Source organism: Lissotriton vulgaris, chromosome 3_2 (genome assembly GCF_964263255.1).
Source record: "Lissotriton vulgaris chromosome 3_2, aLisVul1.2, whole genome shotgun sequence".
Taxonomy (NCBI): domain Eukaryota; kingdom Metazoa; phylum Chordata; class Amphibia; order Caudata; family Salamandridae; genus Lissotriton; species Lissotriton vulgaris.
The window spans coordinates 178,563,804-178,581,884 of record NC_141690.1 but is presented as its reverse complement, the minus strand read 5'-3'; the positions used below and the strand labels follow the sequence as shown (position 1 = coordinate 178,581,884).

Genomic DNA, 18,081 nt, shown 5'->3' with positions numbered 1-18,081 from the left:
CCAAAATTTCCCAAAAATATAAGATCAGATAAAAGAGGTAAAATGCTATTATCTATACTACCAAACTTAAATGGGACAATTTTGAACGGCAATGTCGAAGGAGACATACCGGCATCATATACCAGACGAGGAAATGGAACCACCTCAATTATAGACTACATAATCTGTGGAATAGAATTGTTGAAGACAGTAGAGCATCTACAAACAAAATTTACTGTTGAAAGTGATCATGCACTTTTACATCTATCCACTCACTGGATGGCTAATTCTTCTCATACAGGTCAGATCAAATTTTGCAAACGAACAATTCTGGTAAATGCTCATCAGAAGCGGATCTTTTGGAATTTACCAACATTGGATAAAGTTTCCGCTATGATTAAAAATATGCAACTTCTAACAGAGATGCATTCCGAAGACCCAATAACAAATTTTGAGTACTTGATCAATAAGTTGAAAACTGCTCTCCTAGAAGAGTCTAAACATGTCTCGTCAATTAATATTAAGAAGAACAAAAACAAAAGTTGGAATTCATCAACGGTGAAAAAGCTCAACAAACTCATACGGGCTCAATTCTTGAATTTTTCACCATCAACTCAAACAGAAATCAATCGATTAAAAAATCAATTGAGAAGAGCAAAACTTAGTCATAAAAGAACATTGCAAGACCGTAACTGGATTGACATTCAATTAGCCGCAAAAAAATATAATCAGCGATCTTACTGGACTCTAGTTGCAAAAATAACTGGAACAAAAAAGAAACTACAAGCCATTCCGGTCCCACCTCAAGATTGGGGAACTTATTTGACTGACCTATATAAAGCAAACCCAACCAACTCTGATGAAAAGGACATCAATAACACTTCAGAAAATAACAATCTTTCGATAACAAACACCTCAGCATTTTCTATTGAAATGCATATACGGAATGCAAGAAGCACTGGAGCCTCAGGGCCGGACCAAATACCAATTAAGGTCCTGCAGGCAGACCCCAAGGATTGGAGTCCGATGTTATCACCCCTCTTTAATCATATCTTCAAAACTGGGCTGATTCCAAAGTCATGGCAAGGGAGTATCGTTATCCCTATTCATAAAAAGGGGAATAAAAACATAGCAGCCAATTATCGTCAAATAGCATTGATGGATGCAACAGGAAAGATATTTGTTGCAGAGGTACTTGATAGATTGAAAGACTGGGCATTCTCGTTGGGTCTGGTACCTATGTTTCAAGCAGGTTTTAGACCCAATCACTCTGTCACTGATAACATCTCAATCCTCCAGACCATTCTAGACAAATATACAGTACGTAAATCTCAGACTGTTTACGCAGCATTTATAGATTATTCCACTGCCTTTGACCGTGTTAATAGACCTACACTATGGAACAAACTAAGGAGATTAGGAATACCGGAACAACTGCTGCAGATTGTAGTGAATCTCCACACGAACACCTGGTGTCAAGTGCAAATGGGGTGCGAAAAAGGTTTGACAAATATCATTCAGACAGCCAATGGACTTAAACAAGGGTGCCTGTTAGCTCCGATATTATTTTCATTGTACATCAGTGACCTCCCATATCATCTTCAGCAAAGTGCAAGTCTGCCTCCAAAAATCGCTGCACAAAGTATACATAGCCTGCTTTATGCTGACGACATCGTGATGTTTGACCTCACCCCCTTTGGATTACAAAAACTTTTGGATATCTTGTATAAATACTCAAACGACAATTTTCTAATTCCGAATTTGACGAAAACAAAAGTTGTTTGCTTCTCTGGTAGGAAGAAGAGTGCAAAATATTGTTGGAGGCTTGGAGGAGGTATAGTTGAAGAGGTAAATGAATATACCTATCTCGGTAGGATCTTCACAAAGAACTTAAATAATACAAAACAAATAAACAATCTAAAAAGGAAATCTGATCTTCATGCTGGGGCTCTATCTAGACTTTACTCTGCTACTGGGAACAGGCATTTTTCGCCAATGTTAAAAAGATACAGAGTAAAGATCCCCCCTGTCTTATCCTACGCTACGGAGAATATCCCTATAAAACAGTGGGCTTATATGGACCAAAAAGAGGGGAAAATCCTGAAAAAAATCATGAAGGTTTCTGAATCTACATTGGTCCAAGCCCTAAGATTAGAACTCTCCATCACAAGCTCCTATGCGACAGCTGTCGCTAATGTGATCAGGTGGGCTTACAAACTCCTCCATGCAAAAGAAGGTACTTTACGATCACTGCTGAAAACAGATTTTTGAACTTGATGCAACTAAACAAACATTCTTCGGGAACATGACGGTTGCATTTCAAATTGCTAAAATCAGTACGGACATTTTGTTGTCCTGGTCAGCCTCGCAGCTTAAACTCTTTCTAAAATGCTTCACTCCAAAACTGAGCTTTGAGCTTGATTATGCACACTGTAAAAAACTATCTACTTATAAACTGTTTGCAGAATCATTGGAATATAAGCACGTTCAGCCATACATAGGGTTTGCTCTTACACATGGTGCAAGGAGGGCAACCACCATGTTGCGAATAGGAATTTTACCTTTGATGAACTTTACAAAAAGATGGTCACCCGGTGGATCCCCCATATGGTCCTTATGTCAAGGGGGCGACCAGAACATCGAACATCTCCTATTTGTATGCCCTAACCTCAATGTAGTAAAAGCTCGGACAAGATATCTCAATCCCATATACCAAAAAAATAGAATTACATCGGTAAAGGAACTGACATTAGTGTGCAAACAACCTCCAAATGAATTTGTATGTTACAATTTTTATAAATTTTTTTAAATCTTTTTTAATATTATATTAATTTGAATTGTATTGCTCTGTAAATTGTTTTATAGATATTTGTGGTCCTCAGTCGAGTACCGAAACAAATAAAATCTTTTTGACTTGAGGAGATTCATAATTGCACCTCTTTGGCTATGCCCCTTGTATGGACCTTTCCCCCTCCTTTTTCATCTCAGTTAAAACTTGGCTGATAAGGTTAAATGTTTGACTTCCATAGCATCCAAGGTAGACTTACACTGTGAGGACAGAGTTGCTGGGATTTCCCTATTTACCTTACCTCCCTTCACTCATCTGTATTTTCATATAATTGATCTGAACAATGTTAAAGGGTACCAAACTGTATTTCAGACAGTACAGATCTGCGTGAGCTTAGACTCCTTAACAAAGATTTTTCCACCTCTTGATGGGTTTAGTTCTGAGGCCGAAGTCTGAGAGGCCAGTGAAACTGGACCCCACATATGTTAATCAAAATTAGGAATGGGGCTGCCAATGGCTTCTGCTTGTAAGGAGAAGCCACCTTGATCTATGTATTTTCCTTCCTGGGACCCTGGCCGGATATTTACTCCACCTGCAAGACACATTCATCTCACTTTTCTCCCCTATCCATGTAATGTCTCAGACGCTTTGGGGAAAAGGCATTAACTCAGAAGGTTGTTACCACATTGAGTTCTTTGCCCTACCTCTCAAAGAAAGTTGCTGTGTCTCCATTTGTAAATGGTGACTGTTCATGCATGGTGTTACCACTAGGCTATGATACGAACACCAATGAATGTAGAGGCGATATAGGCCAATTAGTCTGCTTCATCTCAATCCCCTCTTTCTCACGCCACTAGAGAAAGAGGCACTGTGTTATATCCTGCCTATGTATTAATGTTTCTTCTAGGTTACCTGGTTCCTAGCTGCTTAGCCAGAGTGAGTGTTCTGATTGGAATGTTGGTGTGATGGAGATGATTGGAATGTTTTTGTGCCTGTGTGGTGAGGTGTGATAGTTGAAGATGTGCTGAGCAGCGAGCAGGCTGCTCCTGCTGGGGCTGCTTTACATGGATCCTAACCTGTAACTAGGACCTAATAAAGAAACTACAAAGATACTTCTCGGTTACGTGTAGTACATCACATCATAATTTTGGCGATGATCTGGAGACAGGCTCATGTACACAAGTGGTCATACTGAACTGGAGTGTAACTGGAGAAAGCCGAGGCTATGAAACATGGAGAAGCAGGAGTGATCTACTAAGGACTTAAGTTACCAACCAGGTGAACACCACAACTAAGAAAGCCTTGCAGCCCCACCAGTGTCCTTCTCATCGGACAGCCCCAGCTTGGGCATTCTTCATTGGCTAACAGGATTTGTATTCCATACTAGAATGACAACTTGTGCGAATCCAAGAACTTCCATCTATCAGATCTAAGGAACAGTCACCGTCACAATATTTTGCCCGCAGTGTTAAGTCGACTGACAGTCTCAACCAGCGTTTGCTTTGAGCAACGCATCAACTGGGTGGTTGTCAGTGCCCATAATGTTTCTTGGGCGTGTTTTTACATGCCGCCTACATGCGGTGTGCGACAACTTAAGGGACTCACGCAATGCTTTTGACTACTTGGTCTTCTTATCGGGTGGCCAGAGGGGGCCTTCAGAGGTGAGACAAATATTGTTATTTATTTCTTAATTATTGCAGATGACTTGACTGGGGGCGGTTTAGCCGCTGCGGCTTGACGTCTGAGTCACGAGCCACTCTGAGCGCGCACAGACTGACCTGCTCCATGGGGTCACATGAAGGTGCTGCAGGGACTTCTTTGTCGTCTCAGTTGCAAGGCAGCACTGCGAGCCACCAATGGACTTGTTTCAGCATGCTCCCACCTTCAGCCACCCAACGCTGTTGTGACTGCGTGCCCACATTTTGGTGTTGGAGGCAGCACAGAAGCACAAGAGCTGCGGAGTGACCCGTATTGTCTTTAGCCTGTGTCCGATCAAGTTCGGCCAACCGCAAGCTGTGGGAGTAAAGAAGTACGGAAGTTTAAAGCCGACCGGGCATGTCGCAGGATCCTGGTGTACTACTGCTCCGCACTTCGTTCTGGAGAAAAGGAACGATTTGGTAATGTACCAGTGTCTAGTGGCCACCTTTTTCAAACGTCTGACAGTGGATTTGCAATTAGACAGCTCAGAAACACACATTTGAGGCGATTTCATTCAAGCTCCCTGCTACGCAATGTTGACATTTCTCCAGTACATTCCTCTAGGGGTCACTACACGTGGGAGAAGAATTAAAAGACCAAAGAAAAACATTATAGGAAAGATGGGCCATTGTGGTATGACACGGGTGAGAGGTCGCTCACTGGTGAAGCGTTTTGTTGTTTTCAGTCATTCTTTTGTTTTCTTGCCAAGTCTTTTTTTTTTTGTGTGTGTCCTGAGCGTTATTTGTCTATCTCCGCATTCACAAATGTTTTACATGTCTGCGTGTAGTGTTTGGTACGCAAGTTTTTTCCCCTGGTGGTGTCCACAGAGCCTTGTATTACACATGCTACACATGATGGTTACTCTTCATATTTTTTAGGCGGGGGGTTTTGGTAACATGTATACTACAACATGTTCATATTGACTGTGAGGTTGTTACTCTTACATTATATATATTTTCTGGCGCTACACGGCTACATAGCACGTCACATTTCCTACATAGGATTGCCTCATGTGTATTGTTTGCCCACTTTCTTACTTCTTATAGGTAAGCCTACATGAGTGGTCCAATTGTCTTAGTGGGTGGTCACCCATTTTATTTTTTGGTTGGACAGTACACACCCTTACATGAGGGTGGTCTTAATGTTTTATTTGGTGGTGGTCACCTATCTCTAAGTTTGTAGTGACACACCTTTCCTGGAGGGATGTCATATAGTTGGAATTGGCCTGTATTTGCATTACACGTTACATTCCCTTCTATGAGGGATGGGAACGAGTTTTAGTCCTATTTTTACACGCTGTACATGACAATCCCTTTCATGAGGGATATCAACATAGGTTATAGTCCCATTTAGATTTTTATCTGACCCTTACACGAGGGGTGGCCTAATGGGTGTCAGTCCCATTTACACGGCTTACATTAAAAACCCTTGAGGGATGTCTTCATGGGTTACAGTTACATTCCCATTTCTGCAAATTTTTTAACCTTACATGAGGGGTGTCAAGATGGGTTTTAGTCCCATTTTCAAAGCTTACGTTTCAATTCCTTACATGAGGAATCCTTGGATGAGGTACAGTTCTCCTCTGTCTACATTTTTCTTTTGTTCCCCTTGTATTAGGGATTGAATTCTGGGGGTACGTTACGATTTTTCAGCTACCTCGTTTCTTGTGACATTTTTGAAAACATGGTTTCTACATTTTAATATGTTTTATAATGGGGTAGGATGTGTGATATTTCTTGTGTACCTATTTATTCATCCTCTCTCTTTTCTTAATTGTTCAGTCCCTCTCGAAATGTTGTATTTTACCTTGCATCCCTCGGTTCGAAAGTATGTTCTTCTTGTGTACTTTTTTGTGTATAGTTTTTCCCACTTTGTATTTTTATTTCAGTTTCCGTTTAAAAGGGTGAGGATATGTTATATCCTGCCTATGTATTAATGTTTCAACTATGTTACCTGGTTCGTAGCTGCTCAGCCAGTGTGAGTCTTCTGAGTGGAATGTTTGTGTGATGGAGATGATTGGAATGTTTTTGTGCCTGTGTGGTGAGGTGTGACAGTTGAAGATGGGCTGAGCAGCAGGCAGGTTGCTCCTGGTGAGGCTGCTTTACATGGATGCTAACCTGTAACTAGGACCTAATAAAGAAACTACAGAGATACCCCACGGCTACGTGTGGTACATCACAACAGACTGCCGTCCCGTAACAGCAAGGTCCCTGCACCCTTTTTCGAAACATGTGAGCAGCCGCCAAAGACAAAAAATATCTCTGTGAGGAACTGGTTGGTAGAAAAGAGGATGGCTGTCCTTTTGCCACTTCTCCCCGAACCCACCTGCACTGCCCCCATAGCAACAGTTTTTCTGTTTATTGAGTGGTAAACATTAGTTTTGTTCTAGTTTGTTGCTTTTAGTTGAAGTAGTAACACACATTTGAGCCTCTGCTCTTGTTGTTGAACCCCCACACCAAACCAGATGTTGAGGGAGAGTTAAGTTTAACGTGGGTTTAATCCTCTAACATTTCGAGTAATAAGAAGTATAAAATATGTCTTTTATGCATATCTTGGTGAGCCAAAAGGGGCTGTGCTGGCTTTAGTTGCGGTACGTTGGGGCCAGTGCAGCAGTGCTGTGTTTATAGAGCATTGGATTTATAAGCCATTTATGTGCCAGTCTAACTGGAAGCGCAGAATCACTCTCCGCTGGCTTTTTAATAGTATAATTTTTTATAAAATGCCTGCTGGCGTTGATCAGCAGGGGCACCTTGGCACGGGCACAGATCTGTGCTGTGGGGCAGGCCGCATCGCCGAACTTTTGGACCATCCAATAGTCAGCCTGCTCATCAAACACGTCACAGCAGGACGTGAGACCGCGTCTTCTCTGCTCCTGGGGTTCTCACTTCGAGAGCTTCAAGGCCTTTGATGAATCACGTCTCCGCACTGCCCTGTTGCCATTGGAAACTCTAGGGAGTGAGATGAACTCCTCACCAAATGCCTTTAAACTTTATTGACATGTACAGGCATGGTACGGCCCTGCCTCAGGAAGCTCTGTCACACTGAGCCGCTGTTCTGCTGGGAGCGGACATGCTGAGATCAGGGAGGACAGTCTTAACAAAAGCGACTGCTGTTTGGTATGATGAGAAGGTAAGCGTTTGGGTCTTTTGTTAGCCCAAACGGGGCATTGTTTCCGAGAGCTTTGAGCCGATGTAATTACTTCGAGCTGCTTATTATTCTTGGCTTCTGTAAGGCGCATGTGGATTCTGCGGTCACTTTTACCAGAAGCGGTTTAGCATGTTGCCTCTGTTTTTGAGGCACGTTTCAGATTTTGTATGCATGAAAATGTATGTTGTGCCTATTTTAGAGGTCGCCCTCCTCCTCTGGCATCGTCTGTTTTGCTAGGTGTGCCTATGCTTGTCTTCCGTGCAACTGTCTGTTCTGCCTCGAGCAGAAGGAGGCTCAAGACGCAGCTTGCCTCTTGTGTCATCCACCCATGCATCACCACTTACAGTGCGGCTTCTTTGGTTGCAAGTCGCCTCCAGCACAGCCCCTGCCCGATAGCCTGGAGTCTCTCCTACCCATCTGTTGGCGGAAGCCTCCGCTCTCCACACCGATTCCTCTCAGAGAACGGGGCATGTTTCCGAGGGCGTCATTCTAACCCCCTCGCAGTTTCATTAGCTGCCACAGCATGCCTTCCACCGGGATGCCAGGAGCTGTCGTTTTGTTATTACAACTGCTGAGATTTGTAGGTCGTTTGGCCTGTGAAGAGAGCGTGGTGGTGGTGGTGCCTGTTTGTTTTTGATCATGCCAACTACAAACGAGCCCTGGCCCATTTGCCGCGTGTCCGGTGGTCTGAACAGACAGGAACAGTAAAATCATGTAGTGTCCAAATGTTTCTGTTTGTAAAGTCCATCCTACTTCTTTCTGTTTTTAAACTCTTTAATGGTAACGAAGTTTGTTCCTCTAACACAGAAAAGCTATATGTTTTGTGCCTTTCATCCAATTATGCCCCCATCTCCCACACACCCACGTTTTAAAACTATATGTTGCCCTTCAGATATAATGCATATCCATAATGCATGGTCTGTAAACTCAGCCTACCATATGTAGAGGCTGTTTGACACACGATCCACCTGAAATATTTTCAGTGAATGAACAGTATGCAGTGCACAATTAAATACACTACTGATGACCTCCGTCGGCTTGCTTTTTATGACTTGTGCAAATAATGCATCTCACTGGTTTCCATTACTCTAGCTACATCTGATAAACTAACTTTTTAAAACAATGATTTGGAGTTTAAATATTGTGACCACCGTATAGGCGACATTGGCCTGAATATTATGTATTTATGTAAATGATATTTACCTCTTTTTACTTTTAAAGTTGCTTTATTTTGAATTTACAGCTGAAGAGCATGCACGAGGGCTACGTGCTGGCCCCCTTGCTTTTTAACTTATTTATCACAGACTTATCGCAGTCAATGGAACCATCAATAGTCACCCCCCCCGGTAACCGGTTATACGTAGATGACTTAGCGCTGTTTAGTCAATCAATCAATCATAGGCATTTGTAGAGCGCACTACTTACCCGGAGGGTCTCAAGGCGCTGGGGGGGGGGGGGGGGGGGGGGGGTGCTGCTACTGCTCGAACAGCCAGGTCTTGAGCTTCTTCCTGAAGGCGAGGTGGTCTTGGGTCAGGCGCAGGTTGGTCGGGAGGGAGTTCCATGTCTTGGCGGCCAGGTAGGAGAAGGACCTTCCTCCTGTCGTCGCTCTTCGGATGCGGGGGACGGCGGCGAGGGCGTGCTTGGCTGATCGGAGGTGTCGTTTGGGAGCGTAGAAGTTGATGCGGTTGTTGAGGTAGCTCGGGCCTTGGTCGTGAAGGGCTTTGTGAGCGTGGGTGAGGAGACGGAAGGTGATTCTCTTGTTGACCGGGAGCCAGTGCAGGTCTCTCAGGTGTTTGGAGATGTGGCTGTGTCGTGGGACGTCGAGGATGAGTCTGGCTGAGGCGTTCTGGATCCGCTGGAGTCTCTTCTGGAGCTTGGCGGTGGTTCCGGCGTAGAGGGCGTTGCCGTAGTCCAGTCGGCTGGTGACGAGGGCCTGGGTGACCGTCTTCCTGGTCTCGGTGGGGATCCACCGGAAGATCTTCCGTAGCATGCGCAGGATGTTGAAGCACGACGAGGAGATGGCGTTGACTTGCCTGGTCATGGAGAGGGAGGAGTCCAGGATGAAGCCCAGGTTGCGTGCGTGGTCTGTCGGTTTGGGTGCGGTGCCCAGGGCGGGGGGCCACCAGGAGTCGTCCCAGGCGGAGGGCGAGGATCCCAGGATGAGGACTTCCGTCTTGTCCGAGTTCAGCTTTAGGCGGCTGGTCGACATCCACTCGGCTACCTCTTTCATACCTTCGTGAAGGTTGGCTCTGGCGGCGGCGGGGTCGTTGGTCAGGGAGAGGATCAGCTGGGTGTCGTCGGCGTAGGAGATGATGTTAAGGTTGTGTTGGCGTGCGATGGCAGCGAGGGGGCTCATGTAGACGTTGAAGAGGGTCGGGCTCAGCGAGGAACCTTGGGGTACGCCGCAGATGAGTTCGGTGGACTCTGATTTGTACGGTGGTAGGCGGACTCTCTGTGTCCTACCGTCGAGGAAGGAGACGATCCATTCTAGTGCCTTCTCCTGGATTCCGACGTTGCTGAGGCGCTGCACTAGGGTGCGGTGGCAGACGGTGTCGAAGGCCGCGGAGAGGTCAAGGAGGATGAGGGCCGCTGTTTCTCCATTGTCCATCAGGGCTCGAATGTCATCGGTGGCAGCGATGAGGGCGGTCTCGGTGCTGTGGTTGGCCCGGAAGCCCGACTGCGAGGGGTCTAGGGATCCATTCGTCTCGAGGAAGGCGGCCAGCTGCTTGTTGACGGTCTTCTCGATGACTTTGGCCGGAAAGGGGAGCAGCGAGATGGGACGGTAATTCTTGAGTTCGGTGGGGTCCGCTGTTGGTTTCTTGAGTAGCGCGCTGAGTTCGGCATGCTTCCAGCTCTCTGGGAAAGTGGCGGTGGTGAAGGAGGTGTTGATGATGTCCCGTAGGTGGGGTGCGATGACATCGTCGGCTTTGTTGAAGATGTGGTGAGGGCAGGGGTCGGTCGGCGATCCGGAGTGGATGGAGTTCATCATGCGGACGGTGTCTTCACAAGGGTAAGCCTTCAACGATTTCTCGTTCAACTAAGCTTCTATACAACTGCTAGCAACTTGGAGGTTAATTTAACCAAAACCAAAATAGTAACCTATGAGCGAAAAAAATATTAAGTACGAGGCTGGTCTTGGTGGAACAAGCGTTGCAACTGACCAGTCCTACAAATATTTGGAGGTCCACATTGATACCAGATGCTCTTTTGTGAAACAGAGACAAAAGATTGGGGCCAAAGCCCTGACGATACAGGTGTCTTTTTCAAAACTATCGAAACATCTTCCAGGCCAAAGGTAGTCTCTACTGACAACAGTTATGAGGGCCAAAATCCTCCCTTCCATATCCTATGGGTGGGAAATCATGCTTTGAAAAGACTCAAATTTATTGAATAACCTGATTGTAAAAATCTGTAAGCAAGTATTTCGAGTGCCAAAATCTTCATCCCCCACTCAGGTCAGACCAACGGGTGGCAGGGGCTGGTGCGTATCGAAACATCTGTAACAAGATACGCAATGCACGTCCTGGCACCCTGTAGGCTTTGCTCTGGCTCAAAATCAGTCGAAGCTCCCCAGGAAGACTACATCGTCAACATCGTGAAGACTGTCTGCAGGCTCTGGAAGCAAAAGACTTATGAGACAGTAATTTAAGCCAACAGAATTTTAAAACTTGTATAAGGAAGAGTAGCCATCTTCTGTCATTTCACTCAGATCGGGCGCAATTAGCCAAACGCCGGTACGCCTGCTCAATCATAGCCAAGTACCAGCCAGGCCCTGCTTCATCTCACATCACCAGCACGTATGCTGTCCACTAGAAAATAAGATTCATGGGACTTAGGCTAGGGGAGTGGCCTTTCCTCAAACATCTGCCCAGGATGTGCCGCCCTAGTGAGAGTACAATATGCAGGGTCTGCAGACACACTGAAGGAGCACTCACGCACAAAGTATGTATCTGCCCGGCACTGCTTAAAAACCGTAGGATTAGCCTAAGAGGAGAATGGAACAAACTGGGTGTTCGTTCATGCCATCAGGCTCTAATAGCCTGTCTAAACCCTGACAACACGTTCCTGAATATTTTGTGTACCGGGTTTGTCATCTCGGTAGCTAACATGTTCAACCGGCAGGGGGTATAAAAAAGTAGTCCTTGGTAAATCCAAACTGGATGCTATTTTTGGATAGTCGTATTTTTTAGAGAAAGTTATTGACAGAAATCAGTTACACTTTACAGTTATTTAGCTCTGATATACCAAAGAGAAGTAACCGCCATTTCTTGCGACAGGAGAGTAAAACTTAGTTCTCAGAAAACTAAGGTTCAAGTTTCACCCTGTTGTCTCTGTGCTATGCCCCCCAAGAAGAACATTGACTGTTAAGACTTGCACCAGCACTATATCCAAACCATATCAACTATATTAATGAAGAGCACTTGAATGTTTTACAACTTTTAGTCTATGTAATGAAACTTGTTGACATTTTTTAAAATTATTTTAATGGAAGATGGAGTTTTGGAATTATTTTTTATTGAAGATAAGTTAGTTACTTTTTATTATTAAATTGTGCTAGGATGATGGTTTGGCAACAACTAATAGGGTTGCATGTGTAATGAAATGCGTTGTAAGGAATGAAAAACTGTAAAGCATGTATTAAGCACATTGGAATTTAAGAGGCCTTTTTTTCTAGATCTGATCAAATGGGCTACGTGGTCAACATGTGGATTGTCCATCTGCACATGCTTTTTGTGTCTATTGTTCACAAAAGAACAATTTGGAACATGTTGTTCACCAGTCACAGCAAAGAATGGAAGTGGAATAAAGGAGATTGTGGAAAAAGTTGCTCTTCAAATAAGGAAGAATGCTCCTGTTACCTGATGGCTCAATCAATCAATCCATACGTACTTGTTAAGCGCGGCTACTCACCCGTTAAGGTCTCAAGGCGCTGGGGGAAGGTGGGGCGGTTGGGGGAGGGGAGGGGAGGGTTGCATGTCTGACTAGGTGCTGTGGTTCATTCGAAGAGCCAGGTCTTTTGATCCTTCCTGCATTGTATCCGAGACGAGGATAGCCTGACGTGTTCCAGGATTTGGTGGCGAGGTAGGAGAAGGATCTTCCTCCGGTCCTAGTCTTGCGGACACATTTGCAGGTAAATTTGCCATTGAGGATCTGAAGTTCAATAAGTTATTTGAATCATGTTCTAGATTTAAGATTGTCTCTGAAGAGAGTTATCAAATATTGTTTCACCAGAAAGCAAAGTTAAATTACATGAACATAAGGCCAGGAGTATATGAAGGTTAAGAGGTTAAAATGCTTGGATAGTCGTTTGGTACCATACACTATCACAATAAAATAGTACCTGAAAAACTTTGTGTCAGTAAAAGAGGTTGATATTTTAGGTTGGCCCCATCAAAAGGAGCTAGACTAATGTTGATCACAATGCTCACCCACAGGTGAAATAACATCAAATTGCATAAACTTGTCCAAACTTTGAGAAATTGTTCTGTGATGTCTCTAGGGGAGAATCATGATATGTGAAACATTACATATATCACATAAAACTAAAACTGGGCAAGTCCATATTCATGCAAAGTTAGGAGGTTTCTGCTGAGTGTGCATGAAGCTGCACAGGAAGAACTTAATAAGTTAGAACAAGCAGGAATTATTGCTTTTGTGGAAGCAATGGAATGGTTAGGTCCCACTGTGGAAGAAGGAAAGCCACATGGGCTATATGGTTGTGCGCTGTGAGGGGGTTAAAGTTGATGATAATAGAAACGTACCATATATCTAATATCTTCGCTATTATGTCTAATATAGGAGAAACTAAATAGTTTATAGTGCTAGATCTAGCATCCGCCTACCATCAAATTAGATTACCTTCTAATCAACGGGCTTTTACAGTATTCATCCCTTCAATGGTTGCCTACAAATAATTTGAGAATGGCGTTTGGCCTTGTATGGGCAGCCTCTTTAATTTAAAGAGTAAATGGGATGACGACGGACAGCATCGTAAGCGTGGACTGTTTCCAAGATGATGTGAACATACTGAGAGAGTTCAGTGTGTGTTGGAGAAGTTCAAAGAATCTGGGTTTACCCTGAATGTGGATAAGTGTAGTTTTGGAATAGCAGAAATTATCTATTTTGGTTGCATAATAATGAATGATGGAGTGAAACATAGAGACCATCAGAGATCGAAGTCCGCAATGCAATAAATAACTTTTTATTTTTAGGTATGATAGAATTTGATAGCTGGTTTTATCTGGGAAAGCGAAAGAACTATGATCATTATGCAAAAAAAGTGGTGGAGCATGAGTAGAGTAAAACTTGTCAGGATGATTTTGATCGTATTAAATTAAAATCGATGGAAGCTCCCAAGCTCTAGGCTTTTGTAGTAGGTACAGAAATAAAAGTAGCCACTGATACCAGTAGCAGATGTCTGGGGTGGTTGTAATTCAAGTAGAGAATGGAACACACATAGCTTGTGTGTCTAGAGCACTCAGAGGTGTAATACAGATAATCCATGTATTTAAAAAAAGTTCAGATTTTTTTTTTGTGGGGCAAAGTGTTATGGACGGACCATAGACCTCTGAAGGAAATTTAATTGAAAAAAGGTTAGGGCAAGGTCTCTGCAAGAATTCTGAAATGTGTTATGAGTTGCAGGAATACATTATATATATATATATATATATATATATATATATATATATATATATACACATACACACACCACATGTTGCAGATTGTTTATTTCTGTTCTGGGTTGCAGAGCAACTCTGATATGAGTAATAATGAACATATGATCTGGATGGAATAGAGTGTTGGTGTGGTGACTGAGTGAACATTTTCAGATAAAATTTGTAAGTAAGAGATCAACCAGGATGACGTTTTATAAAAAGTGTCAGTGCATCAATGAAGCTTGGCCGAACAGAAGCAATGTAAAACGGAGTATATGCTGCTTTATGGTAGTGGGTGATGAATTGTTGGCCTGTGATAGTTTGGTGTTCCCAGGAGATAACCTTGTGGCACCCAGTAGTATTAGAGGTAAAATTGCTCATGATACTTGGCGATTGTGAAGACAAAAGGAAGAATTAGAGCAGATTTTTGCTGGCCTGGGCTGGATCTGGAGGTAGAGAGGAGGTTCGGGGATTGTCAAGTGTTCAAACACAGCAATAAAATACTGAAGACTCCTACTGTTCCTATAGTATATAGAGATTTAACCAGTGGGACTTGGGGAGAATTGACCATGAATATGATGGGTCATTTGAGAGGGGATAATAGTACCCCATTGTAGCGGGGTCTCTGCGTCGGGGTAGAGGCGTTTTTTTTTAGTTATAAAAAAATTATTTTTATTTGCATTTTCAAAACAACGCGAAACATTATCTGTTGGACTGATGATGTGCTCTATTCATCTAATAGTTTCACTGAACAATAACATTACTATGCCATAAATACAGATATATCGGAATGTAACCGTCTCGGCAGGGGCCAGAGGCACGTGCGGCATTTTCAACACACTAATCGGAATCGGAGCTAGAACGATCGTCATCTGAGGGTGGGTCACAAATGTCCCCTCTGTATTTATTCCAGGCCCCCCAGATTTTACTCAATTTCTTGGGACAACCTCTATTGCGATACACTGCCCGCTCTGTAACCATTGCTGCATCCATATGATGTTTCCAGGCCGCTATCGTAGGCGACTCCATCTCACCCCACCTCTGCACTATGTTCCTCTTTGTCATCATCATACCCAGTGACATCCACCCCTGTCCGGAACGTGTGAGGTCATTAGGTACCCATATATTCAATAGAAAAAGTCTAGGATCTGGTAGTACTGAGACCCCCTCCGATTGAGACATGGTTCGCATCACTTGTGTCCAGTAGAGTGCAATTTTCGGGCAGTCCCATATAGTGTGATAGAAGGTCCCTTCCTCACCACAACCCCGCTGGCAGTAGGGGTGCGTTATTCGTCTCATCTTATGCAGTGTGTGTCTCGTGTAATATGACCTATGTAGTATGCGTAGTTGTACCAGGCGGAGACGTGAGGGGATGCCTACTTCTTTCGGGGACGCAATCTCCTCTTGCCATTCCGAATCCTCAATGTTCCCACAATCATGCAACCACTTCTCCTGCAGGGGCCCCGTTGGGTCAGGTAAATTATTTATTAACTTACGATACGTCAGTGATGTCGCCTTTGACGGCATGTATTCTGTGAGTAGTCTGTCTTCGATAGGGGACGCTTCTGGGACGTCCGTTTCTGGTGGCAACGCCGTCATTAAAGCATGGCGTATCTGCATATACCGGAAGTGTTCCGATGGGGCCAAATCATATTGCTGTCTCAGAGTATCAAAGAGTATCACCCGCCCCTTCTGCCAAAGATCCCCAATTGTTGAAATGCCTATAGCATCCCAACGGTCAAAGCCCTTGGTGTGTCTAAGTTTCCCCAGCTTCCTGGTTTCCCATTGTGGAGTAAACTGTGTCAATACTCCCCGCCATCCCAACCTGGTCAGCGCAGTATGCCATATGGTGAGTGTGTGCTTCAGTGGGCCAAATTTTGCGAGGGACAACGACTTATCGTACAGGGAAGCCAGCATAGCAGGTTGTCCCAGCTGAGCCCGGTCTGCCTTCAAAGCCGGTTCAGACTGCGGGAGATGCAACCATTGGTTAACAACCTTCAACTGTGATGCCCAATAATAGAGACGGACATCTGGGAGCGCTATGCCCCCATCGTACCAGCATATAAGGATATCTGATCTTCCCAGTCATTGGTTCAGTTAAGGCCCCTGATAGTAGGTTCCCATCTTATCCATTCCGCCAAAGGTTCTAGAACCAAGGTGAACAACAACGGGAGACGGTTTTATTTTTAAATAGTCTCGTCTTTTGTGAGTAGCCAGTTTTACCCCTCAGTACTTGTGAGTAAATCAAAAAGTGAAGGAAAACAAACAAGCAAAATAATGCAAGAATGCCACTAGGAGTCCTCCTCTTCTTTCGGGCTGGTTTCGTCCTGTCCTACACGTCTGGTCAAGGCAGGAAGTGTTCTCCGTATACACCAAAAGAAAAACATAAATCCAGGTCAATACATCGTCCCGGTCGTCTCAGCACACACGGGGGCGGGGTGTGAGGAATCACTCTGGTGCACCGGTCAACAGGCACAGAGGAAGCAAGGGTGAGAGCAGTGATGGTGAGGGAGGGGTGTATTTACAAATATTTACAAGGGGAGGCGGTAGGCGGTAAAGATCTTAACCCTCCGGTTTCTCCCCTTAAAACCATATGGACTCTCAAGATGCAAATGAGTTGCATGGCCAATTGTAGAAAACACGGTCCAGGGGTTACCATACCTGAACAAAGTCACACTTGTACAGTATGTCAAGAGGCTGCTCAATCACTACTAAAGTCACTGTTTCTGTGCTGCAGCCATAACAAAATTCTGAATGGTTCCAGACCATGACATAATTTTTGGACAAAAAGTGGGCATGCCTTACTGGTGCTGTTAGTTTGTCAGATTATCTGGATCCAGTGATAGTTTCTCTATTAGAGCATTTCTTCTCCATTCCTTTGGTAATCAGAGAAATACAATTTTCTCAGATGTTTATCAAATGAAATAATTTCCTATCCTGTACCAGAAACTTTATTGAACACAATAAACCAGGAAAGGAATACGAATAAAAGAAAGAAAACTGTGTTCCGTGGATAAGTAATTGCTCCACAACACCTAGTGGTCAGGTCGACATGTTTTGGCCATTCAAGTTGTCCCTGTGGGTCTTCTTGCCTATGTCAGGACTGATGGAACGGAGGGCCAAAAAAGGTCTAGGCACTACTCCTGTAGTGTGGGTAAGTACATTTACTCGCCCTTCTTTGTCAATGAGCCTCTTTTGCTCACGACTGGATGTGTTATAGGCACAGACTTTGCCCAATAACTTAATAGAGGGGTTGTTATAACCCCATGGGAAAATGAAAGAGACCAGCTTCAAATTCTGGCAGAAATGGCTCCTATTAAGGCATTTATTTACCCGCCTTTGTCCTCTTGTTTCCCCATGGGGTTGTTGAGGTAGCAGCACACTTTACTAATGACATTGATTGATTGTACTTTGTGACTTCTTGTCTTAGAACGACTCCTCACTCTGGAGTAGGCACAGCTAATTTCTGCTATATAAATGTCTCCTTTCCTCATCCTTCATACCAAGATTTATGTAAACTTACTCCATCTCAGTATCTTTCCCCTGGGTTACATTTATCCTATTTCGAGATCTTGGCAAAACTAATCTTCTCAATGATTTATAAAATGTCTGTATCTCTGCTGGTTATATCTCTCGTTCAGCAGCCTTATCCAAGCTGTTCAAAAAGATGTTCACTGGGGGGCGTGGCTTGAGCGGCGATGTGAGCAGACCTGCTCTGGTGGAGCTCCTGCTGCCGCCGGCCTACATATGCTATTATAGCGGATCACGGGGCACTTAACCTCTCCCCTATGTGCCCTAGAGGTGTGGACACGC

General features: G+C 44.1%; 1 protein-coding gene across 6 annotated transcripts in view; it reads left to right on the top strand.

Annotated features, from left to right (window-relative positions):
* Positions 1–18,081, top strand: part of RGS12 (regulator of G protein signaling 12) — a 691,597-nt gene that overhangs the window by 246,569 nt on the left and 426,947 nt on the right. Inside the window, exon 1 of one of the 6 annotated variants that reach the window (XM_086964155.1) lies at positions 7,480–7,594. The exons of the other annotated variants lie outside the window; for them this stretch is intronic. Within the exon in view, the coding sequence (XP_086820281.1) occupies positions 7,535–7,594 (60 nt within the window). The 5' untranslated portion in view covers positions 7,480–7,534. Of the gene's footprint in view, positions 1–7,479; positions 7,595–18,081 lie in introns of those variants that run through there. 6 annotated transcript variants of the gene reach the window in all.